Raw genomic sequence first — 25,786 nt, forward strand, 5'->3', positions numbered from 1 at the left:
CCTGGACTTTGTAGTGCACGGCTGAAAAGGGCCTCCAGGACCTCATGGGTTGCCCTTGACTGCCATTTCCCGAAAAGTCTGTTTGGAACTGCAGAAGGATCACGTACAAGATGGGTCTTTTTTCTAAGAACCCTGACATGCGGCCAGGAGACTAGCGGGGGTGGGGTGGGTGGGGTGGGGATTAGAAGAGAACCACTGGCATCTCTGGAGCTGTGGGGCAAGTATGGTGGGTCTCGATCCACACGAGGGTAGCATGCTCCCGTCAGCTTTGACGGTGCTGGAATGTGCTGGTGATTATAGCTGCGTGCCCCAGCGCACATGGTCAGAGCTGGGTGCCCCAGCTCCTGTCCTGGACTTCTAGAAACACACCACACATTTTGTCTTGTTGTTTACTAAAACAATGACACCAAAAACAAACTTGTGAACGAACAAGGAGGAGCAGGGGCCTAGGCGGTGTACCGGGCAACAGCTGTCTTCTCAGGACAGAAGGACAGCCATTAGGCTGTGTCATGGCTGGGGTGAGCCCCAGCAAGTGGGGAAAGAGTCCTGAGTGGAGAGGAGTCACAGAAGGGTAGAGCTAGGGATAGGGGCCCCACGAAGGCTTTAGGGTTTAGCTCATATAATGGCTTGGTTAGGCAGTCCGTACAGAACCAAGCCAAGAGCAGTGGGGTGGGACTCGGTGTGTTGAGAACTCTCGTCAGGGTATGTCTCATCCTTGGAGGACCAGTGAACCTCATCTGTGGAACATGAGACACAAGCTGTGAGCGCCAGAGCTCTCTGGAAGCAGCTCAGGTCCTGCCAGGATGCCCACCCGCACCAACGGCAGGGCAGCAGGGAGAGGGGAGAGGTGGGGAGCAGGTTAGCACTTCTGGCTGTGGCACGCCATGAGTCCTCCCTGAGGCCTGACCACAGCAACCCTGTCACCTCCCGTGCCTCAGTGTCGACAAGGCCTGGAAACTGTGGAGGTCAGTGGTTGTCAGTGACAGCGCCAGGATGGGACCAGGCCTGACCCTAGTCCCCCGACTTCCTCCCCCAGACTCCCTGGGACATCTTAAAGCTGGAGACTGGCCTCATAGCTTCCTCTTTGAGGTCTAGAGGCACCCCTAACAGGGCAGGACAACCCACAGGTATGGGCATATTTGGTTACTTCCTTCCAAACACATGCTACTTCCTTCCTCTGGGGTGACGAGAACTGGAGGACCAACACTGACAGCCATGGTCATCGGCCCTTTCTTCACTTATAGGGAAAGGACATGCTGGCTACTCTAGGTAGCAGAAGAAGCTGGGCTAATCCTGTTTCTAGTTTGTTAGGAAGAAGCTAGACATCACCACCTTTGTCTGTTTCTCTGGTTCCTGCTCCTTTACTTGGCTGCTCAGTCGCTTCCTCTCACTTATTCTCACAAATTTATCCATTCACTCACTAACTCACAACTTCATTCATTCACTCCTAACTCATTCATTTATTCACTCACTTATTCACCCACTCAACTCGTTCACTTATCCACTTAATTCACTCCTCAACTTGCTAGTCTACTCACTGGTACACTCACAAATTCATTCATTCATTCATTCATACATTCACTCATCCACTCACTCACTGGGGCTCATTCATTCGCTCACTCATACTTACACAATTTAACTCCCCTTTATCCTTTGCAGCTACATCCCAGGCACTGGGGAGTGTGTGGTTTTTCAAAAGTTAATCTCCCACTGAGTTGTATTGAATGTATTTCAAATTTCTCAATTTTTAAACCCTCCCTGGATAAATCTCTCTGAATTATCGTACATTTTCACTTTAGTGTATTGCTAGATGCAATTAGCTAGACTTTTATCTGATTTTTTTTTTTACCCTAGTGTCCACATGTAAAATTTATCTGCAGATTCTTTCACTGCAGCTGGCACATCTTGGCACAAGGTTTGTTTGAAAGATGAGTAGGTGGAGTGTCTCATCCAGAACAGGCAATACCCTGCGGCCCTGCTAGAAGCTTACCCGTCCCTGCCCCCCCATCCCAAGCTAGAAGGCTGTCTGAAAATCTACAGGGACAGAAGATCCTATAGGCTGATCCTCATGGCTCTTGCAGGGCACACCCTCAGCCTGGGACCTCCTCTTCCTTAAGGTTTTTTGTCTTGGCTGAGAAAGACCAGGTGGCCTCCATGGACTGGGTAGCCTAGATGGCCAGTCTTCTCTCTCTGGGCAGAGGGAAAGTGCAGGGGTCACCCAGATCTTACCATCTTTTCATCGAGAGTACAACTGAGCTCTTTCGCTTGCTCTCCCTTCCTTCTTTTCCCCTCTCTCCTTCCCTCTGCCCTCTCTCTGTGTGTGTAAGTGGTAGGCTAGAGGCTGGGCACATCTATGCTCTTGTTCAGCTCCAGCTCACCTAGAGACTGAGTAGACCTCATTGGCTTCCCCACAAGGACAGTGCTTGCTGGCTCCTCATGCACTTGCCTCCCTCCCTCCCTCCCTCCCTCCATCCCTCCCTCCCTTCCTTTCTCCCCTCCCTCCCTCTTTTCCTCCCTCCCCTTCTCTCCTCCTTCCTCCCTTCTTCTTTCACCCCCTTTCTCCTTCCCTCCCTCTCCCACTCCTTTTCTCTTCTAAAGTAGGGACACCCAAGGGCCATGGAGTGCGAGGTAACCCCGGGTGACATATACAGACAGATGAATGGGCAGTCTCTACTCACTTTTGTTCATTGTTTCGCTGCCTACCCTCTGAATGAGACGAACTGCTTTCCCAAGTGGCTTGCCAACTGTTAACAGGTCTGAGGGTGGAGGAAGAGAAACGTTCCTTCAGGTGGGCTATGGACTTCAGGCAAAGGCCCAAGAAGACTTTGGGATAGCAAGGGTGCCCACTCACTATCCCACAGCATGGTGGCCCTCAGCGCGTTGTCCTGCAGCAGCGTAGGCCACTGGTTGGCCACAATGCTCTCAACTCCCACCAGACTCAGAAGGATGGCAGTCTCGATGGGCCTCTCCAAGGACCGTTGTGACGTACTGTAGAGACACATGGACAGGCACCAAGGGGCTGATGGCCCTCCCTCTATCCTTCCCTGCACCAGCTGCTAGAATGCATATATGAATCAAGGCTTTTATGGTTCTGGATCTCACCACAAAAGTTAAATGTTATTTGACAGGAAATAGTTGAACATTGACAAATGCAACTGGTGGCAGCTCCTGGCACAGAGCCCACAATGGGAGTTGGTACTGTGAGATGGAAGGTGCTAGCCAGCCAGCCCTGGTAGTCTGCCAGTCCCCGGGGTGAGATCTATTAGCACTTGTGCTTAACACCCCCCTTCCCCGACCACAGGCTCCTGATGATACAAGGATACTAGGTACCTCTTGTGGTCTGACGTCTCGACCTTCCGCTTCCGGCTCTCAGAGGACCTTGTTAAGTCCAGCAGGACCATCATCTGGCATTCTGCAGGACACATCAAGGTTCCTTAGTGGTCACCCACACCATTACCAGATCCCCATGGGACCTGCACTCTGACCAATCTACCTGGTTCTTTTCTGGTACTCATTGAGCAAGCCTACTTGGGACCACCTCTAACACTTCCTAGCACAGGCAACTCTACTCCCTCGTCACTTATGGGAGCTTCTGGCATTCTATACCAGTGCAGAGAGAGAGAGAGAGAGAGAGAGGAAACCTCAGTGTATACACAAGGGGGTGGTGATGGTATGAGAAGCTGGCCCCAAAGAGGGATTGGCTAAAAGAACTCTATGCTCTGTTGGAGGGCTCACCAAGCTTACCACCGTTCAGCTTGCTGGAGATGTGAGGGTTTCTGAGATGTGCATGGTCATGGGGACCTGGCACTGAGTGAGCCACCCTAGGCAGACATGCTCACTGAAACAGTGGCTGAGTGTGATTCTGATGTGACTATCTACAGGATCCACATGGACACAGAGGTGAAAGTTGCTCTTGTCCCTGATCCCTGAGATGGGCATTGGTGACCACCCCAACAGGTGAAATGTCCATTTGTGAAGGGACATGGCCTCCTGGGGGCAGTGGACACCAGGAGGGACTACTACGTTTTCACATCCCTTCTGTGTCTCCTGCTTTATGTGACATATCGCTGAGAATTAGTCCTTCTGAGATGGCTTTCTCCATCCCTGGGACAGGGAATGTCTTCTGGGTGCTTCTGATGATGAGGGTTTTGCCCAGTCCTATGTGTATGCCTGGAGCATGCCCAGGGCTGCCAGCAGTTGGAACTAGACCATGGCCCTGGTGGACACAGGTGCCTTGGCATGGAAAAAGCATCTGGGCAGTTTCTACATAACCCTGCAAGGGGCCATATGCCTCACAAGGGAGAAAGGGACATTTCTGGGCTCCTGAAGAGGCTTACCCATTGACCGTGCCTGGTGGCTGGCCCTGAGCAGCCCAACAAAAGCAGCCTCCTATGTGTGGGAAAAGGACCTTGGGGAACCCTGGGGGAAATCCAGACATACCGGGGGGGGGGGGGGTCTATGGCCATGTGTCTGAGGTGGCTGTGGACCACAAAGACCAGAACACTGCAATACACTCTCCAAATGTCTGAACATGGAGCCTGCTGTCCTGTGGTGCTGTGTGTTATCGGTGCCGCGTCGGCACAGCACGCCTGACAAGGGGCCTTAAGCACCACTGTACTCAGTACATCACATGGTACTTCTTCCTTTTATCTCTGAACTTAGCTTGGGTCACTTCCCACCTGTGGCGCTCTCTACCTGGTCTCTGAACCCTTTCATACCCTGAGACCTCTAGGCACAACACTTCCGGGCCTCACTGCACCCCTAGGCCTGGTGTTAGTAAACACTCAGAGAGAACAGGCTCCCAAACACCCACGTTCAGACTGGACAGGTTCTGCCGGGATTGGTGCAGCTGTATGAGGTGACACTCCCCACCGGACTCTCATCTGTGGGAGTCTGGAGATCTGAACAGAGGTCCTCTGTGCATGAGGAGGTGCTGAGGGCAACCAGGAGGATTAGTGGCCCCGTAGCTGTCATACCACTGTATGGAGCGCAGGGATGGCTTTCAGATAGAAGACAGGTTAGGGCAGGGTGTTACGCCTTTCTGAAGCATCTGGAACCTTGGACTCAGATCAAGCGGCAGGGGCCCCTGCTTTCCTTTTTCTTCTCCAGGATATCGTTTGTGCCTTCAGGCTCTGGCTGGGGCTGCCATGGGGAGAAACCTCACCTTGCAGATCCATGGCTACCAATCTTTCCACTACCAGGTGGGTTAGGAAGCTCTCCATCCCGTAGAAGAAAAAGCCTCGGCAGCTGTTCAGTAGCTGCTCCCAGTCAGACTGGCTGTGTGAGGTGAGAACAGTGGGGGTGGGGGTGGGGGGGGGGCTGTGATCATGCATCTGGGCGAGGCCGGTGCATGCATCTGCAACCCCTCCTTCCAGGTCTGTTTGTCCCCGGCCACCTGCACTAAACCCTTTATTCTGCTTTATTATTTGTTTTCCAGGGTACAGCTGGCCACAGATGGACTCACTCCTTCCCAGAGGATGAACTGTGGTCTAGAAACAAATATACACCTCAAGCCAGTAGAGCTGGCTCCCGGAAATACTACAGCACCTCCAATATGGGAGACAGGAACTAGGTATGTTTTTTGTCACCCTCCATGTCCTGCCTCACCAAGTCTGCCCTTTGGGCTCCACCCCAGCCCTGCACAGGCTCACTTCTGCATCCCTGTATCAACAGGCTTGGCTCCCCCTGCCCCAGGTCCATACACACTAAAGGACAGGGATGAGAGCATGCATGCCCATAGGGGCCAGTGACATGGAACTACCTGACCCTATGCTGGTAGTATACCTTTTGCAGGTGGTTTGGTCTGAGGGGACCCGAGGTCACGTGGGGGCAGATCATGTGTGGGTGAGTGACCCTGACACAGAACAGATCTAGCCAACAGGGAAGGTGTCACACAAGGGCACCAGACTCTCTTAGTCAGCTTTTGGAGACCCGGGTTCCAACCTTGGAAAGTGGTAGTTTCCCAGATGTCCCATCCAACGTGCAGTGAATGAGTCTCGGAACTTTTCCAAGATCTCCTGGGTTATGGAGACAGGACTCAGTACCTCTGCAGGAAGAATTGAGAGAGGCTGTGGCCTCCTCATCAGGGCATGGGGGATAGGACCCTTTGCCACCAGGCCAGGCTGTAGGCTAGGAAGGGGCAAGTTTTAAGCCCAGGTGGGAATGATTAGTGCCTCTCCTTTCTTTTTCAGATGGAGGAATTGGCAGAGGAGATAAGCAGTAGGAAGAGGAGCGGGAGGGGGGAAGAGGAGGGAGAGAAAGAGTTGAGAGAAGGAGGAGGTCCCAACAAATCAAAGTATTTAGAGGGGCAAGGTGGCCGGCTTGTACTCAGACCCAGGACTCCAAGGCCACTTGAGGTGATTTCCATATAGTCATGACAGCAGCTGTCCCAAGGCCTGGGTGGCTTTGGCCTATATGCCAAGAGCCTGTGTGATGTTCTCACCTCTGCCGTCGGCCTCCTCATAAGGGTCCACAACAACTGAGGATGAGTCAAGGACAAACAGAGACCAAAGCAGGGTCCTGGGGGTCGTGAGCACCCATTAAAGGATACACTTGATGGTGTCTGTGTCGATTAGGGTGCATTCCTGTGGGATGACCCGCATCACGCCCTGCAACACAGATGGAGGTTGCCAACACCTGGGGTCACCAGCTGGGCCTCAGAAGACATGGTAGGCTTGACCGAACTCAAGCTGACAGGAGCACAGGGTCCCTGAGCTCCCACCAAACCTACCTTAATGCTCTTCTTTCCTGGACTTCTCTTCTTGAAATCCTTGGCTTTGATCTCTTTCTTCACAGTGCCTTCTGTGAAAGACAATGACAAGTGCGATGAAGCAGTGGGTGCACAGTGCTGGGAAGGCACTAGGCGCTGCTCAGTTGTTCGATTTTGGATTTTGTGAATCTTGAGTGGTGAGAACGATTGATTTTAATTTTTGTCATGTTGAAGCACAAGGCTTCAGAGAGACCCAAGAAAAGCTCTTGGGAAAAGACCAGCCCCTAAGGCTTCTAGGTACCATTCCTGGCCATTGACGTTCCTCACAAGGAACTCACTGGGGGTGGGGGGGACTGTAATATTTGGGCCCCTGCTGGTTCCAGGGTCTCTGCACAGACACTTACAGCCTGTGTCTTCTCTCTGATGAGCTGTCCCTAGTGGGCAGGTCTTTCTGGAGGCTTCATGTTGATAGCTCCATGCCTCACTGTGACCATTTTCCTTCTGCCCCACACCCTGTGTCTTTCATTCCCTTTATGCCTTCCAGGGTGGGACTTCCACAGGAAGTGAGGTTGAGGCAAAAGACATGGCTCTCTGTCACCCCTGCTTTGCCAAGGAAACTTCTCAGAGACACACTAAGAGGGTATTTGGTTCTGATGGATCTTCCTTCACACAGATCTGACCTTTCCACAGGTCCTCAGGTACATCTCACACTTGCATTTCCTGAGGCCTTCATCCTTACCAAGTAGCTACTTACTTGCTTTCTAAGTGGAAATCAATTTATATTTTCCAGATTTTTATAAAAAATGAAGGCATTTGCTGCGTGCCCTCTTTTGAGTCTTTCCCTGGACAATCTCCTGACTGCTGATATGTTCCCGTGTACCATCCATCCAAGCGGGTGTTGAAATGACCATTAAGTGGCTGCTTGTGGAGCACATGAACCATGTGACCAAGGGCTGGGGCCAACTGGCCTGGGGCAAGAGTGAGGTTGAGAAGTGTCCAACCTCCCCCCCCCCCAAAAAAAATCGCATCTTGAGACCGGCGTAAGGAGTAAGGATGGCTCCCTCCCTGTTTTGTGCCTGCGTGTCCTGGTGCACGTCGTCTTGTGACCTCCACCTGCACCATTCTCGGAGGTAGTTCACACAGCCTGGTGACCAGGACATGTCCAGCTAGCACCCGGAATTCCTCTCCACTCTCAGCACCTCAACCCCAGCCAATGATGTCCCCTCCTACCCACTTCCCCAAGGTTTTATATAGTTGTTATTTCTCCCAATAAAGAGAGCTGTGTCACTGTAAGAGCCTTGTCACTGAAAGGGCTGTGTTGGAGACAAGAGATATCCCCTCTTCCCACCCCCAAACTCACTGCTGAAGTGGGATCCTGCTGACCCACTTGCCTGGCTAAGATTCATTCCTTTGAGTCCAGCACTTATACCTATAGGTGTCTGGGTGCCCTGAAGGGAAGAAGAGGACCCCAGCCCCCTGAATGATAGTTGTGGGAGTATCAGATATGGAGAACTGTTGACATGGGTGTGGTCATGTCAAGTATCATAGCCTCAGACCCATGGGAAAAATGGCAAAGTCCACCTGACAACCTAAGGGTCAATGGGAAACAGCAAAGCCCTCCTCTGGCCCACACATGGATGTTAGTCGTATGTGAAGAAAATGACCACCATGGATTTCTGCCTCCAGTTATTTACGGTCTGAAAGTCTGCTCCGTAACAGAGACTACTCTTCCTGAGATTAGCTAATTTTTTTATATAATAATTTTACAACCCTGCCCTGTCCACCTATATGCAATAATCCTGCCTCTCTGTTCAATAAAAGCTCCGTTGTGTAATAAAGACACTGAGCTTCAGAGAGCTCAGTCTAGCTAATCCCAGCTTCTTTCTCTCTCCTCTTTGCTCTCTCTCACCCCCTCTCTCCGTGTGTATGTGTAGAGTCATAATTCTTCATTCCCTCACCAGTCCCAGTCAGATCAAGTCCCCTCGAACTGGGCAAGAACACGGAACCAAGCATTTCAGTTCAGTGGCTTCCAGGTTTGGGCTGTCACAGAGAGTTGTATAATCTAAATGTTTATGTCTGCATGAGCCTTCTCGTCTCTTACACAAAGACCTAGGAGAGGGTGCGTGGGTCACCTGTGGGCCAGTGTGTAGCTTTTTGTGACCGCAACACAACTGTTTGCCAGGGTGGTTCTCCAGTGCGCCACTCTCATCGACAGCAGCATTCCTGTCAGCAGTGGGGCAAGCGTGTGCTTCTGCATCTTCCCTGCTACTTGGAACAGTGGGCCTTTTAATTTAATTACTTATTTAAAAATAAAAATTTTTAATCCAATTTTTCATCTTTTATATGAATTAGCCGACATGACTGGTGCATGGTGGGCTACTCTGAAGCGTGCATACACCGTGGACTGGTGGAGCTAAGCCTGCCAAACAGTCGTGCCACACATTCTCGTCACTGCTGCTTGGCAAAGTCACCTGAACTCTATCCTTAGCTGGCACAGCCACATCTAATGGGAATGTCAAAAATCATAAACCCAGCACAGCTGCTTGACAAAGACCCAGCAAAGCTGAGCCTAGTGATGCAATCGCTGTGGTGCAGTCTCCCACTCTTTTGGCCTTGATCTCTACATGTCCCATGCTTGGGTTTTTATTATTATTATTGTTTGTACAACTTGGGGATATTATTTTCTTATGGATCATTTACATCTTCTCCCAGGAGTACTGCCTCTAAGCTTTCTCAGGAATGTCCTGACTGTACTGCCCCTCCTACTTTTAGGGAGATATCCTTAGTTGGGCCTACTTGAAGGCCTTCCTTATGCCCTGGTGGTTGTGATTCAAATAGTTATGCCAAGGACCTCCTTGAGAGCAATCTGACTCAAAGATACATCTATCCTTGTACTTATTCAGGAACAAGATAATCAAACTTTCAAAGGAAACTTTAAAATGTAAACAATATTCAGTAGGCTAGAGAGGTTGGCAGCAGATCAAATTAAAAACCTCCTCCTACTACAGATGGATAAAGAATGGTGTGGATAAATGATAAAAGAATAAAGTATTAACTCCTGGTTTTTAGAACCCAGAGCTTTGTGCCTGCTGGGCAAACGCTCTACCACTGAGCTGTATTTTCAGCTCTAATTTGGTATTTATTGATGCTCAACATGTATTCCAAAGTGTTGGTATGCTCCAGCAACAGTCTGAAGGCCTTTCACAGACTGGAGTATATTACAGTCTCACAGGTGATGGTCTTCAGATCCCTGCTCTCCGCTTTGCCCAGGCCTGACTCAGGGCCTACCTTCCTTCACTGCCCCTCAACATCTAGCCAAATGGTTCTGGGAGTCAGTTTTGTTTTTTTTTTTCCCCACCAGTGGGATTCTTCTTGGCTGTGGTATCGGCACTTGTGAAACTGCTCAAGCAGGCTTTCTGTTCATAGCACTGTCTATTTTGGAGATGATTTTGAATGAGTAAAGGACCAAGGAAATGTTAAGAGACTCGGCAACTGTTCTCAATGCTGGCTATGGAGCTCAGGGGCTTGTGCATGCTGGTCGAGAACCCCACAGTGGGCTGCACCCCCAGTGCCTTGGCTCATTACTCTTTGACAAGAGTTAACAATGTTTTATCTGAAAAATAATTTACAATTTTCCGTTTCAAAATTAAGCATTGCTGTGGCTAAGGCACTACTCACCTATCTCCTCTTTGTGGAGACGGTTCCACAGCATCTGGAGAGAAAAATCTCGGGACAGGGAGCTGACGTCACTGAGTGCAGAGAGCCCCTCCAGGGGCAACTCCAGTAGGAACTTGTCTGCGATCATGAACATGTACTCAGGGTCAGGCGGCCCTGTGGAATGGAAATGGCAGTGGGCTAAACACAAGGAGAAGCCATCTTTTATGACAGGGCATCTTGGGCTCCATCCCTTAGTCTTAACTTTGTGGCCCACTGGCTGCTGTCCCTGGCATGAAGGTACGAGGGAAGAGTATGGCCCCAGCCCAGCTTTCAGAGGCATGGCTGTACTGACGACATGCTGGAGTCCCTGAGGCAGTCACTGGTTCTGAAGGTAAGGTCAAGTTTATGACATGGACCTGGACAGAGCCCATATGCAGTGGTACACCTTACAGGGATGCCACAACTCAAGACACCTGACTCCCAAGGCAGTCCATGTAATGCCCAGGCTGACAAAAACTCCTCCCAGAGGACTTTCCAAGGAGTGAGTCCTTCAGAGGGCCCTGGAGGAAGGTTCCCTCTCATGACCCCTCTGGTAGCCTCTCTGATCATGGATGTAGGCCACTGACTGACGAGGTATTGCCACTCTGCCTGCAACTATGCTGATACCCAGAAGTGGGACCTTAGATGCTCCAACTAGGTCTTTTTAACTTTCAAAACCGAAACAGCTTTGCTTGAAACCTAGCAGTGACTCTTCTTTCCTGTCTTCAATCCTGGGAGTTTAATCCAGAGCAGAGACTCAGTTTAGGAGAAAGGCCACCATGGGCGTGACCAGCCTGCCCACAGAGCGCAAAACTTGGACCCGCTTTCCCGGTTGCTGCAGTAATTCTGAACAACCCCCCCCCCCCCCTCACTCCGATTTAGGCCTGACTCATTTGCAATCTGTAGTTCTTGGGGTGCTGTGTCTGGGCCATGGCAACGTGGCCAGCTCAACTTGGAAGAAAGCTTGTGGCTTTTATGGGACGGGGGGGGGGGGGGAGCGAACAGCCGTCGGTCAGTTCTTCGTGGGGATAGAAAAGCAGCAGACAAATTTTAAGGCAGGAAATTGCCGTTAAAGTAAGGAGATGTTACTAAAATCAAAGAAGTAGCCAAGAGGCAGAATGGCACACTCTTGACCTTCCTTCCAGGAGCATCTCCCCACCCTTCCCTGCAGGAGTAAAAACAGCAGGCTTGTGCTAAAAGTACCCACAGGTAGTGCCACCAGAAGAGACCACATACGGGCAATGGGTGGATGGGACAGAGTCCCTTCCCATGGCTGCCCCTGGTGAGCTTCCCAGGGCAAGGCAGCATCTTTTCTAGAAGCATCAGCAGAAAGGGCAAGGTGGACCCACTGTTTGATAAGCCCTCCCCGGGAGCTGTCAGTCTCAGTGCCCAGAGCCTTCTAGGGAAGTGTTTCTCAGCCTGTGGGTTGAGACCCCCCCCCCCCAGAGGTGGTTGGGGTTCGAACAACCCTTCCACAGGGGTTGCCTAAGGCCATCAGAAAACACAGAGATTTATATTACCACTCACAACAGTAGAAAAAAAAATTACAGTTGTGAAGTAGAAATAAAAATAATTTTACAGGTGGGGGTCACCACCACATGAGGTCACAACATTGGAAAGGTTGAGAACTTCTGGGGCCTTCCACCTAGCCTGGGGTGATCATGTATCGGGGAACCTCAAGGAGAGAAACCTTGGGTCCTGGGAAGCACTCCCATGTGGGACTTGTTTGGACATGGAAGTCCTGACTCCTGACCCATGCAGGCTTTCCTTGATGGGAGGGTAAGTACCCACACAGGATCCCGAGGTACCAGCAATGGCCTATGAGTCTGCTCCTGCCACTCACCTAGAGGGATGGACAATGTCCTTTCCTTCTCTTTGCCTTTGTATTTCGCTGTATCGGCCATAGTCATTGACACCTGTGTTCTGAAATTCAGAGCGACTGTGTTCAGGCTTTAGGAAGCATAGGAAGACACTCAAGGACTATGAGACACACCACTTAGCCTGTTCCTCAGCCAATGATTGCTGCTTTTGCTTTTTTTTTTTTTTTTAAGACTATGTCTTGCTGTCCCACAGTTCACTGTGTAGACCATGCTGGCCTCAAACCCACAGAGATCTTCCTGCCTCTGCCTCCTGAGTGCTGGGATTAAAGGCATGTCCTACCACACCCAGTGGTCACTGAGGGCCATCTCTACGTTTGACACAGAGTGTCAACAGATGGGGACCTCAGGACGGCTTCATGCTGCTGGGAAAGAATGCCACCTCCACTCTCCACCATCCTTCTTTTCTAAAAATGAATGCCAGAGGCTGAGCCCTGGAACTTGCTAGTTCTCTCACACTATGCTCAGACCAGGGAGGTCAGTGGGGCAGGGACAGCAGCAGCAACAGCAGCAGCAGCAGCAGCAGCAACAACGGGTCTCCTGCCTATAAAACACATGCTAAGCTCTCTGTCTGTCCTTAGTAGGGTCAGGACACTCAGAGAACAGTTTCCACATGGAGGGAGAGCTCAGAAACCAGCCCTGAATTTCTGACCATCACAACCGGCTACTCAGCTCACATCAGTGTGTTGCTGTCTAGATCTGGGTTTGGAGCTGGCCTTTAGCTGCACTTAGCTGCCCCGTCCTGTGGGCTCCAGGAAGATTCTGGTTACTCTGTCATAGCCCATATACAACAACGTTTAGCTATTTCTACTACCAGCTTCAGCTGGAGACAACTGCCCATCACCTGGAGCCAGGAAGCTGGCTTGCCCAGGGGAACCTTCAGAGGAAATGACGTGCTGATACCTGGCTTCTGGGAAATCGAACACGGGGGCGATGGGCTTCAAGTATTCCTCCATGTGTTCCAGGATGCTGTTAAGCCTCTGCATACACAGGTCTCGCTCCTCACCATGCAAAGTGTCTGATGTCTGTCCCAACCCAAACCACAGCCTGTTGTCCACGGGTGTCTATACATGACTTCCACCCAATCAGAAAATTGGGAAGACACCAGGGTAAGAGTTAAGCTTCAGCCCTTCCAGATAGATCATTGGCATGGTCCTTCCCAGCACAATGCCCCTAAGTTTTCCAGAGGCCATTCTGACATCTCAGCCTTGTCCATGTCCTCTGCTGACACCAGGGAGTGTTCTGGCGGTAGGGATAGACCCAGGACAGGTAACCCTAAGCTCTGTGAAGAGGTAGCCAGACCCCTTCTCTGGGGTAATACGCTGCTCAGGGACTCAAAAGAGCTCCCCACCTTTCACAGGGCTCCCCCTTCATCCTCTTGAGATCTGGGCCCAGTACCCCGATCCAACCGAACCTTGGAGTCTTGGCTTTCCCTGGGATGCGCTGCAGTCTGCAATATGGCTTAGAGCCTCAGGCCTCAAAGTGCTTGGGTTCAGGGTCACATCTTTGCTATGTACCTGGGTCTGTGTCTGCTTCCGGAAGCAATGGACATTGTCCAGCAGGTCTGAGAAGGCAACTGGACTCATAGGCACCCGCATTACCTTGCAGTGACCTGGAGAGATATACCCATGGCCTTTACAGGGATCAGGGCAGAGCTACTGGAAGAGTCCTTGTGGGGTTATTTAACCTTGATGCCCCTGAGGTGAGGCCTGTGATGGGAAGGTCTTTGGGGCACATGGAGTTCCCCATTACTCTCTGGGCAACACAAGGGCTGGTACCAAGAATGTCCAGGCAAAGAGGCAAAACACAGTGGTGCCGGGTGGGTAGCTCTACGGAGACATGGGTCCTCTGGATGGACCCCTTAGAAACTTGTGCCACCCCTATTTTCTCTTCTATCCCAGTCTCAGCCTCCCCTTACCCCTGCACCTGGGAGGGAGAGGTTCTTCTGTGTGGTAGGGGTTTCTCATACCCACTGCAATCCAGCTGGAGTCAACGAGGAGAACCCTGTTTGCACCCAAGCTTACCTCCTACTGCTCCAGACTTCCCCTTGGGTGTATGCATGGACTTTGGTTTCTCAAAAGAAGCACCATATAGCCAGGTCCTGAGGGCAGAGTGAAGGTCACAGGCTCATTCCCAGAGGTAAACAGCAAGGCATACAGGACAGGTCTCAGGAGCCTAACAAACCAATGTGGCATCCAATAGATGCCTTTCCATGTTTATTTTGCAGGCAGAGGCCCAGGAATCAGTCTATACAACCCAAGTAAGAGTGAAATTACAAAAGGCTTAGCAGTTCAGGCCCACACAGATCTACCAGAAAGATGCTGTGTGGGTACAGATCACAGAGTGCCTTCATCCCATTACATCCCCATCCCCATGGAAACTCACCTTGCCTTTTCCCGGGAGGGTGGGAAGAGGATTTCCTATGTGTCCGGACTGAATGGGCACCCACCCCTGTCAAGTGGACTAGCTGAGTCTAACCAGCATGCCTCCCAGATGATGTGGTAAGCTTGCCCTTGCCTCCTTGCTGGGCTTTTCAACAGGGCAGAGGTTTACAACGACGGGAGCTGAGGGCCTCCTCACCTGTCTTGTGAGTGATGCAGAAAGAGGTACCGGAATATGGGTGGAAGCTCATTCAGGAAGGTGAAATGCTGATCTGTGACATAGAGGCTCTGCCATGCCTGTTTGTTGACAGGGGAAAATCACTAAGGGCCCAGGTGTTTTGGACCGTTGGGTGCCTTACTACCACAAGAGGGCAGCAGAGGCACGAGAAACTCATGGGCTACACTGTCCAGCTCCGCCTACTTGCTGATGCGGTTCCAGGAAATGCTAAACAGCATTTCCTTGAGGTCTTTATGCCTCTTGGAGCCTACCTGAGAGCTTCCGTGTCGCCCTGGGTCTTTGGGCTGCTGATCTAGCTTGGTTTCGGTTTACGCCAGACCCCCAGTTTTTCTGCTCCCTGGGAACCTTGTACACGGATAATCCAAATAATCCTAGACACTGTACACTTCAGGGTCTCTACTGCCTATGGCAGGCAGCCAGCATGGGCTCTGGGAGAGCACCCCGAGATGTCCTATGTGAGCTGTTACTGCTCATGGCTTCAAGACAGAGCTCTGGGTTTGCAAAAATGAAAGCATTTCCTAGAAAACTTTTGTCAGAGAATAAGCAACCCTACGTGAAGCACCCAGTGGGTTTTTTCACAATGGCTGGAATCACAGGGCTGGTGAAGAGGTAGGCTGTGCTGCTACCCTAGGCTCCTCATGTAGGGGATGTGAACGGGCTCTTGTTGGTGGGGGCTTGCTTTTCTGCCTGTCCACTGGCCACCTCGGGAGTGTGCGGGGGGGGGGGGTGAGCTCTTCTTGCTGCAGGGTGTTCTGCTGTGTGAGTGCACCACTGTACTGGTTCGGGTGTCTTCTCTTGCTGCTCTAGCTGCTCTAGGTGATCTCTGTCTTTGGGGATCTGTTGGGGTTTGTGGTAGCTTAAATGAGGATGGCCCACCCCATACGCTCATATATTTGAATGCTTGGACTCCACTTGGTAGGATTGGAAAGTGTGATCTAGCTGAAGGAGGTGTGTCATTGGCGGGGTAGGCTTTGAGGCTTCCAAAGCCCACAGCATTCCCAGCCACTGATCTGCTGTCATGCCTGCCTGCCTGCCTGCCTGCCTGCCTGCCAGCCGCTGATGCGACTGGCTATTCACCAAGACCTAGGCTCGCCTGGGGCAAGTAAGGGGAGGGAACTACAATTCTTTCAGCTTTCTTGGTACCTGTACCCACAGCATATAAGACTCGGAGAGGCTGAGTGGCCCTCCAGAACCACACAGCTACAAGATGTGCGTATCTCACTTAGAAGCTGTACTCTTAGGACCCAGGCTGTGAGCACAGAGGCCACAGGCTGCAGGCATATGTGCACAGGTTCCCTTGCCCATTACCTTGGAAGTGCTGGCCAGCCTCTGCTCTATATTGGCAAACAGGCTTGTGGTAGTCTTGTCCAGCTGCCTCATTCGCTGGTGGAGCTGCAGCAGGGCCGCCAGCTGTGAGCTGCTGGTATTGCTCGTGGCCATGAGCAAAACCTTCCTCATCATCTCTGAGGTTGAACAGCTCTGAAACAGGGCAGGGAAAGGTGGTGTGGGCTATGTGAAAGGGCAAAGGGTGACTGGGCCACGAGTGGGTGTCTAGGAGTCTGTGTGAGTTAGCTTCTGCTGGACGCCTGTCTGCCACGTAACAGGACTAGGCCAGCCCTCTGTTTGGAATCTCAGTGTGTCTCACCATGTTGACTCTGGGTGGGGGGTAAGCACAGGAGTGTTTGCTGAGAATGGGTTTCTGGCTCTCTTCCATCCCTTGAGGACTAGCATGACCTGAGGCTCAGAGAAGAGGGAGGGTCTCTCCTTTCAGCCACAGGGCCACTCCTGTCTTGTCTAATGGAAAGGAGCCTGGCTGGCTGGTACTAAGGCACTCCCATCCCTGGGGTGACAGAAAAGGGCCCTTTTGTAGCTGGGCAGAGGAGGTCTATACCTGAGACAGTGCCAGGAACTGGCAGGTGGTTATGGGATCCAGGATGCCAATGCACTCCACCATCTCTATGCTGGCAGTGGCTGCGATGTCCAGAAGGTTGCTGCGCAGGGCAGCCTGTATGCACTGCAGCAGTACCTCTGAAGTCTGAGCCAGGAACCTCTGGGCCAGCACCAGCTTCTTCTGTGGACAGTGCAAAGCTCAAGGTAAGGTGGGCTCTTGAGGCAGAGGCTACTAGGGGACAGGTAGGGATTTCTGCATACCTTCAGACCCTCAGCCTTCCGGTTTTGCTCCTTGGGGGCTTCCCTGGTGGTTGTCAAGTCCGTGTAGGAGGCCTCTACACTCTTTTCTTCTGTGTCCAGCTCCAGCTCCAGAGATCTCAGGCTGTTCCGCTTAGCACTTACCTACCAGGTACACCATGAGACAAAAGGTGTTTGTGGGTTCTGTGTGGTTTGCAGGGAAACCGCAGACGCCAGGGGAGGGGAAGATGGTACGGATCAGTAGGCCATGGAAGTTGTTAAGTTGATTGGGCAAGTGATCAGGAGCCATGAGTTTGTGGGGTCAAAGGTGTTACTGATGCAGTGGGAAGGGGGGGGGTAATCTCTCAGTTGCTCACACACAAAGCGGGAGAAAAGCCAGCCCCACATAGAAACCTTGGGGACCCTGGCCCAGCTGACATCCAGGGAAGCCACCTCTCATACTTTGTCCAAGTGTGTCAATGCTACCAAAACCCACCAGGCCCTGGCCACCAACAGCCTTAATAGAACCCCAAGGACAGAGGTCATCTATGAGATCAGGCTAGCAATCAGGAACAGGAGACACCTGTGACAGTACAGCAGTCTAACGGACAAGACACTTCGGGCCACTGATCTGACCAAGGAAGAAATCACAGTGGTATCTGGGAAACCCATAAATGAACTCAGAGAATGAAAGTTCTACACATTAAACTCTGGAAGCTTCATGGAGATGAGCTTAGAAGAAAGCTACCATCTGGAAACCAAGAAGAAAGCTCAGAAGAAGGAAGATTGAGGTTTGTGTCAGGAAACTGGACAGCAGCAACAAGCCACACCTAAGGAAAAGGGAAAGGAACAATCCTACAGGTGGGCAGGGGCCACGGGACCTGGGAGGAAGCAGCTGTGTTTCCTAGAGCTCCTTGTACTCCACACAGGGGTCATCGTCTGGAGACAGCCGTTTCTTGCTGTCTTCTAGATGAAGACTGAGGACAGACAGGTGAGGGGCTGCTGCTTATGGATCTCAAGCCCCTCACTTTGCTATCTAGGCAGATGCTACAAACAGCTGCTCACCAAGGGCCCCATCTCTATCTGCTCGCCCAGCATGGGTCTTCTGGGTCTTGTGCTGTCTACAGCCTGAAGACTCAGGACAAACAACCCCAGGCGCTAACCTCCTCAGATTTCTCAGGCTGTGTGGTGTGTAGAGGGCCTTGGAGGCAGACAACACCTTAGCATGGAGGTCAACCACTCAGGGCATAGGTGTACATCAGGTAGTAAATGAGCTTTTCTGAAGCTACCAGGTATCTGTGCCCAACCGGATGCAAGCCACCAAGACAGAGGGATATGGCCAGACCCTTCCTAGTTGAGTTGGTAAAACATCTCTTAAATGTCAATTCTGCAGCCGAGGTGGAGCAACCGGGGACCATACTTCAGTGGGCAAAAGGGACACCTACCATGAGGTCTTCCTCCCAGCGGAAGGAGGGGTTCACAGGGTCTATCTTTACGGACAGCAGATGAAGGGCCTTCCCAGCCAGGACCAGAAGCTGGGCACGGATGTCTGCGCAGCCGACGCACAGTGGCTGCAGACTCTCCAGCTCTGCTAGCATCAGGTGAGGCAGGGTCCGCTTTAGGGTGAACCATTGCTTCCGGAAGACAAGCAAGGGTGTCACCACTGGCTGTTGTGACACTTCTGCCCAGTCACCCAGAGATCTCAGATAGCTTCCTAGCAGGGAACACCTGGCACCTTGAGATATGCCCTTGCTTTGCGTAGTCCTGTGTGGTAGCATGAGGGGGGTGTGTCTAGGCCGTGAGATTGGAAGGATCATAAAAGGCAGCTTCTGTTACTATATGCCAGAACTCACTGACAAATAGATGTTAACTATAGGATTCATTTATGTTCACCCAGACATTTCATGGCATTTAAGAGAACGGGAGAGTGCTGGAGCTACAGCTAAGCTGGTGGGGTGCTTGACTAGCCTATGCAGGGCCCTGGGTTCTATTCCTAGGACTGCCAAAATAAGACAGAAAGAAAAAAGATAGGAAGAGGGAGGGAGGGAGGCAGAGGGCGGGAGGGAGAAAGGGAGGGGGAAAGAATGTGGAAGTGGAAGAAGGGTTTTCTGGCAAACAGGTATTTTACTCAGCTTGTCCTGTTTTCGGTGTAGGAGGGAATGGGTGGGGTAGGGTGGGATAGGGTGGGAATGCCGGAGGGGATATGCTAGGCAAATGCTCTGAGATACACACCCAGCCCATGGTTTACTTTTTTTGTCTAAGATAATGCAATTTACCTTTATCAGCCCTTTATCATGAAGCGAGGCCTGGGAATGGGAGCTGTAAGCCTGCATAGAAAGGCCCTTCCAATAAGCTCTTCATTATTAGTTAAGCCCTCTTGGTGATCAGACAGTGCCCACCTGCACCAAGGTATGGGAGTGGTCAAGAGCTGTCATGGCGTGGGGTGTGGAGACTGGGGTTCCATAGATTGGCACCCTGCTTTTTTTTAGCATGACTGGCAGGCTCCCAGGAGAGAGGGTGGGCTAAGGCTGTCTGCAGTTACCAAGTCAACGAAGGAGTAGTCACTGGTGCTCTGAAGGAAGTCTGAAAGTAGCTTGTCCAAGGAGCCCTGCTCCATCTGCAACTCCAGGACCTCCTTGCACACTAGCTGCAGCATGTCCAGGCATGTCTCTGCCAGGCGGAGTTTGAGACGGGCCAGCCTCCTCATCTGTGGGGAGTTGATGTTCTGTACCTGAGGTGGTTGAGATAGTTGGGTAAGGCAAGGCACTCCTCCTAAGGAGACCAGCCACCGACCAGGACTTTGACGAGGCATAGCTGACATGTCACAGACAGCACATATTTGAAGTGTAGAATGGATGGGTATATTTTGACATGGCAGTAGATAGATGCCAAACCATCATCAGTGCAAGAAAAGGAGCGTGGTCTTCACTTTCTGAATTTTCCTGTGTCCTTTCATGAGCCTGTGTTGACATCAGGCTGTTCCCTGCTCTAAGTTACTTCATGCTGTATAAACAGTGGTTTTTCAGGCTGGGCAACTGCCATCATTAAAACTCCTAAACCTTGTGACTTTATTTTTGTTTAATAAATCTTCACATTGTAAAAAAAAAAAAAAAAAAAAAATACAAAATGTGTTTGTCTCTGTTTCTGGCAATTCATGCTCAAGACAGCCTTCCTCTCTCCCAGATAACAACTGCCTGCTTTGTGGAGCAATAAATGGCGTCAGAGAGTATGTGATTATTTTGTCTGTTTTACCTCATTATGATTAAGACTCATCCATACGATGTTTTGTCTTTTCACGTGCTTGTTTTCCATACATTTGAGAAAATGTCTCTTCAAATTATTTGTTCATTTTTCATATGTTACCCTTAAGTTTTGAGGGTTCTTTATGCATTCCTGATATGTTACTGCTATCAAGGAATAACATTTGCAAACGTTTTTTTTTTTTTTTTCCCCTTTCTGTGCTTTTTCATCTTTCTCTTGATAGTGTGTTTTAAAGACTGATTTATCAGTTTATCTGTTTATTGGATCATGTGTTGGGTACTTTTTTTTTTTTTGCCAAATGTGTCATCACCAAGGGACTCTCCTATGTGTTCTAGTATAGTCTTAGGTCTCTGGGTTTAGGTTTCTGACCCATTTGGGGTTATTTTCTACCTTAGTTGGAGCTTTGAATGGAAGTTCAGGTTTTTGGACATGGATTTCCTGTTTGTTGTTCTGACACCATCTAAAGTCTGTCCTCGGTCCATGGAGCTGTGCCTTTGTTGAGGACTCTGTGTGTGTCTCTATCTCTGGATTCTCTGGCTTGTCCCATTCCCTGGTCTGTCCCACTAAACACACACTTGTCTTGATTGCTGTAGCTCTTTCATAGGATTTAAAGTCAAGTATCATTGAGCTTCTAATTTTAGTCCTTTTTCAAAATTGTGTTGGCTGTTTTAGACCTTCCATATTTTAAAATCATGTTGTCCATATCTATTTAAAAGCCAGAAGTAATATCATGGCTTAGGAAGAACTGACATCCTAACAGTATTTAGAGATTTTCATTTACTTAGAAGTCATCTTTATTCTCAGCAATAGTTGTTCTGGGACTATAAGCATTCATATTTTGGAGGTCAAATTTTATTTTTAAATAATCATAAGTGGGTACCATTTTAATTTTAATAGACAATTACTTGTTCTTTGTATAAAAATGTAATGTATATACTATATAACTGGCAACTCAACTAAACTTGCTCATTAACTTGTAGTTTTTATTTTGGTATATTACGAGATTTCCTATATAATGATATCCATGAAAAAAGTATTTTACTTGCTTGCTCCTTCTATCCATCTGGATGCTATTAATTTATTTTTTTGTTTATTGCATTGGCTAGACTCTCCAAAACAATTCTGAATAAAAGTGATAAGGTCACTGTCTTAGTCCTTAGCAAAGGGACAATCCCTAGGAAGCCTTTCACCAGTAAGCATAGTGTCACGGTAGCTATCTTCATGGGCAACACTAGTCTGGGTTTTCTGTTTGTTTGTAATGTCTTTAAACTTTTTTTTTTCTCCTGAGACAGGGTTTCTCTGTGTAGTCTTGGCTGTCCTGGCCTTTTTTTGTAGACCAGGCCGGCCTCAAACTCACAGAGATCCTTTTGCCTCTGCCTCCTGAATTACAGGATTAAAGGTGTGTGTGACCACACTGTCCCTTACCTTACTTTGGAGTCATATTAGTCTTATTGAAAAATTAGCATCTATTTTCTTCCTTCTAAAATAATCTGCCTGAATGTGGTATTTACCAACTTATCTATCTCAAAGAACCAGCTTTGGCTTTAGTGACTTTCTCCTTTGAGGGGCTGTGGTGAGCTTCAATGTCAGCTCAGAGATTACTGTCTGGTGTACAAGGTTTCGAAAATTCTTGTTTCATGGATTTTGTTTTGTTTGGGGGTTGTATTGGATGAGAGGGTGAATTTTTTTCATTGATTTTTTTTTTTTTAAACTCCATCCTTAATTCCTATTCTACTACTTATTTTGAATTCAGTTTGCTCTTTGTTTTTAAGGTAAAGGCTGAGCTCATTGATTTCTGCTCTATTATCATTCAGGTATCTCGTGCTCCAGATTCCTTCCTAAGTATCACACTGGGGACATCATAAACTGCTTGATGTCCTTTCTGCCCTTCATTTCAAAACAATTTTATCTTTGGTTTCTTCTGTAGCCAAGGGTTGTTGGCTTCATTTTATTTATCTTCTAAATATTTGGGGGTTTCCATGCACACAATGTTTTGGGTTTTTTTTTTTTTTTAAATGATGTAAAAGCAACATAACATAATTAACAAATTTGAAGTATGGAGGCTGGAGAGAGGGCTCAGTGATTAAGAGCACTTGCTGAGTTTCAGAAGACCCAGGTTTGATTTCCCACACCCACGTGGTGGTTCACAGATACCTGTAACTCCAGTTACAAGGGATCCGATACCAGTTTCTGACCCACACAGACACCAGCCATGCATGCACAAACACACTCACAGGCAAAATGGCAAAATGCTCATGCACATAAAATAAATAAATTTGCAAAATTAAAGTATGAAATTCAGTGACACATAATAAATCTGCAGTCTTGTGAAATCATTGTTGGTTCAGTTCCCAGACACTGTTATATCATTCTTTAAGGAAACCCAAACGCTAGCGGTCATTCCTTATCCCTCACCTTGTGCCCAGAAAACACTTGTCCTTTTTACATGTCTATGGAGTTTCCTACTCAATGGTTTTGATGCCCATTTGAATTCCATTTTGGCACTAATATATCCTCTGTATGATTCAAATTTATTGAGACTTGCCTTATGGTTCAGGATACAGCCTGTGCCAGAAGACAGTCCACATTTTGTGAGAATGTTATCCCATTGTTTCTGAGTAAGCCAATTTAAAAAAAAAAAAAACTATTTGGTCATGTTGGCTGACAATATTTTAGTCTTCTAGTTCTTTGCTGATCTCATGTTTACTTGTTCTACTAATGATTAAAGAGCAGGATACTAAAATTGTTGGCTCTAATGGATTTAGCAATTTTTTTTTAAGATCAATGTTTGCTTCATATATATTTTAGAAGTCCCTTATTATGGTTATTGCATTTAGATTACTTTTCTTCTTCATTAGGTTCCACTGTGAGATGAGTATCACCACCCCTGGTGAAGTCTGTTATGGAACCTGCTTGCTTCTAGCCGTCTTGATCGAAAGTGTTATGAGATAGCCCTTCCAGCAATTTACTCTTCTTCTATTTATCCTTGTGTTCATAATGGCTTTCTTATAGGCACCACATAGTTTCTTTCTCGCTGCCAAATTCTGAGGTCAGGCCCTCTCTGTGCACCCCGCCCATCACCTCGAAGCCATGGGAGCTCCCAGACCCCATCCCTGTGACCCTCCGTCAGCACACGTGCACTTCCTGTAATCCTTCTAGGTGGTTCTTTCCTAATTGTGGGCAGCTTCTTTCACCAACAGGTGCCCGGTCTTTAGGTAGGTACTCTGGGGTATCCTCGAGACGCCCGTGAGCAGCGCCCTTCTTCCTCAGGCTCCGTTTTGCCCTCTCCTCCCTAGACTGTCAGGACTCTATCTCCTGGACTCAGGTCTTCATCTAGGCTTCGCCTGGTACCATCTCTGCATCCTCATCTAGCTGGTACTGAAGGTCGAGGATCACTAACTGGTATGGTTAATACATGGGATTTGGAAAAAAAAAAATGCCTTGTTTCCTGTATGTTGTCTGTTTTGTAGGTGCACGAGTCTAGTTACTGTTACTCTACCTTAGCCCACAAGTAAATCAGGTGTGTGTGTGTGTGTGTGTGTGTGTGTGGTTTTATAGTATTGGGTCTCACTGGGTAGCCCAGGCTGGTTTAGATCTCCTAGAACTTCCCCATGTTCCTGCCTCAGCTTCCCAAGTGCTAGGATTAAAGGTGTGCCACAGTGTGCCTGGCTGGTTTTTCTTTAAAATCCGATCCGAGAGGCAGTACTGTCTTGTACACAGTAATGACAGGAGTGTACAGGCTTATACTTACATCTTGAAGGGACAGTATCCCCTGGATTTTGTGAAATACTTCTTCTTCCTCAGCTATAGCTTTCTGGGACAAGTTGTACACTTGCAGACAATAGATAGTTTTTTGTTCTTTATCTTTTTCCGCTTGAGCAAACAACCTTTATATAATATAAGAGTGGAACTTAGAACAAAGATTATTTATTTATTTATTATTTATACAACATTCTGCCTGCACACCAGATTTTACTATAGATGGTTATGAGCCACCATGTGGTTGCTGGGAATTGAACTCAGGACCTTTGAAAGAACAGAGAATGTTCTTAACCTCTGAGCCAGCTCTCCAGCCCTAGAACCAAGATTTTTAAAGCTAATTAATATATTAAACTAGTATGTTATGCTGATTAAACTGTAGTACATAATTTACACATAATTATGCTATGCACTTTATCAGTCCTTCAAAATTTTGCAGTTAAATGTTTTGCACATGAAGGCATTTTCAATACATTTTATTTATTTTCAATGTGTGTGTAGAGTTGTTCATTTGTGTGCACAGGTACATGTATGTTCGTGTGGAGGTCAAAGATCAACCCTGGCACTGTTCCTCAGGTGTTGTTCACTTCTCTTTAGAGACAGAGCCTCTCAGTGGCCTAGAATCCAGCGAGGAGGCTAGACCACAGACACAAGGATCCTTGCCTTGTTTCTGCCAGCTTTCCCCAAGGATCCACTGGTCTCTGTCTCCCCAGTGTCAGCATTACAAATGTACACCACCATACCTGGCTTCTTGGCATGGGGATTGAACTCAAGTCATTGTGCTTGCAAGGCTAGTGGCTTACCAGCTGAGCCATCTCCCCAGCCCTCTAAATACATTTTAAAACAAGATACCAATCAGAGTGACGCAGTGTGTATAGTTCGAGATTTCAGTGGTAAGGAATCTCTGCCTGAAAGGAGTCTGATGGAGCGATGCCCCGATTTCCACCTGTTGGCTTCCACTTCCCTGCCTTCCTGGTGGCATACGATGTTTGCTCTAGCACACCTGTGCTAATGGAAGTGGCTTGGCCACTGGCTGATCATAGCTCCTAAAGGCAGGGTCACCCCCCATGGTTTGCTCAAGTGTGAAAGGCTTGTGGGTATCTGGAGCTGGCAAAGGTGCTGTGAGCAGCACGGGGAGCTGGAGTGGGAGGAGAGCTGCATGCTCACTGGGATGCATAACTGTAGTGGCAGCAGGGACAACTGTGCTGAGGACTGCAATGCTGGGTTAGCAAGGAGGGAGCTGGGTCTAGCCATGTCTGAGGCTGAGGAGGCGCAGAAGCTCAAAGGTGGACCCTTCTCAGCGGGCAGAACTCCAGGCAGCTCCAGGGGCGTGGGTGGAGTGTGTGGTGATACCCTTACCTCTTTATCTTTGCATGCTCTAATTTTAAGTCAACACAGTTTTTCTGGTAGCCACGGATTTCACATTTTTCTTGAATTTCTATCAGGCGCTGTTCTATATCTGAGAGCACAAATGGACACTTGACATCTTCTACTGTAATCAGCTCGGTGGCAACCAGGATTTGAAGTTTCAGACACCTGCTGGACAGGTGTCATCTCAGGATTGTGGGGGCTGAAGTTTTCCCCACCAGATTCAAAAGCCCAAGACCACTGTGACTCTCCTGACCATTATCCACCCAGAGACACTGAAACAAATACCAATTGAGCCCCCCTTTCCCCAAGATGGATGCCATGAAGTTAGAATCTAACAGTCCCACCCAGGGACCAGACTCGATCATGG

At 49.1% G+C, this 25,786-nt stretch overlaps 1 protein-coding gene across 1 annotated transcript in view; it reads right to left on the reverse strand.

The window, feature by feature from the left end:
• Positions 1-387: 387 nt before the first annotated feature.
• Cfap46 (cilia and flagella associated protein 46) overlaps positions 388-25,786 on the reverse strand; it is an 80,805-nt gene continuing 55,406 nt past the window's right edge. The window contains exons 38-59 of the mRNA XM_055608895.1: positions 25,408-25,584; positions 24,041-24,176; positions 19,571-19,759; positions 18,474-18,662; positions 17,053-17,193; positions 16,793-16,972; positions 16,210-16,380; positions 14,863-14,960; positions 14,307-14,383; positions 13,800-13,894; positions 13,186-13,283; positions 12,249-12,328; positions 10,388-10,540; positions 6,731-6,801; positions 6,551-6,608; positions 6,443-6,478; positions 5,944-6,046; positions 5,165-5,277; positions 3,331-3,412; positions 2,852-2,988; positions 2,679-2,756; positions 388-737 (exon numbers count right to left, since the gene is read on the reverse strand). Of these exons, the coding sequence (XP_055464870.1) occupies positions 616-737; positions 2,679-2,756; positions 2,852-2,988; positions 3,331-3,412; positions 5,165-5,277; positions 5,944-6,046; positions 6,443-6,478; positions 6,551-6,608; positions 6,731-6,801; positions 10,388-10,540; positions 12,249-12,328; positions 13,186-13,283; positions 13,800-13,894; positions 14,307-14,383; positions 14,863-14,960; positions 16,210-16,380; positions 16,793-16,972; positions 17,053-17,193; positions 18,474-18,662; positions 19,571-19,759; positions 24,041-24,176; positions 25,408-25,584 (2,584 nt within the window). The 3' untranslated portion in view covers positions 388-615. The remainder of the gene's footprint in view (positions 738-2,678; positions 2,757-2,851; positions 2,989-3,330; positions 3,413-5,164; positions 5,278-5,943; positions 6,047-6,442; positions 6,479-6,550; positions 6,609-6,730; positions 6,802-10,387; positions 10,541-12,248; positions 12,329-13,185; positions 13,284-13,799; positions 13,895-14,306; positions 14,384-14,862; positions 14,961-16,209; positions 16,381-16,792; positions 16,973-17,052; positions 17,194-18,473; positions 18,663-19,570; positions 19,760-24,040; positions 24,177-25,407; positions 25,585-25,786) is intronic.

The sequence above is a fragment of the Psammomys obesus genome, unplaced genomic scaffold (assembly GCF_907164565.1).
Source record: "Psammomys obesus unplaced genomic scaffold, mPsaObe1.curated_primary_1811, whole genome shotgun sequence".
In the NCBI taxonomy this organism is placed as follows: domain Eukaryota; kingdom Metazoa; phylum Chordata; class Mammalia; order Rodentia; family Muridae; genus Psammomys; species Psammomys obesus.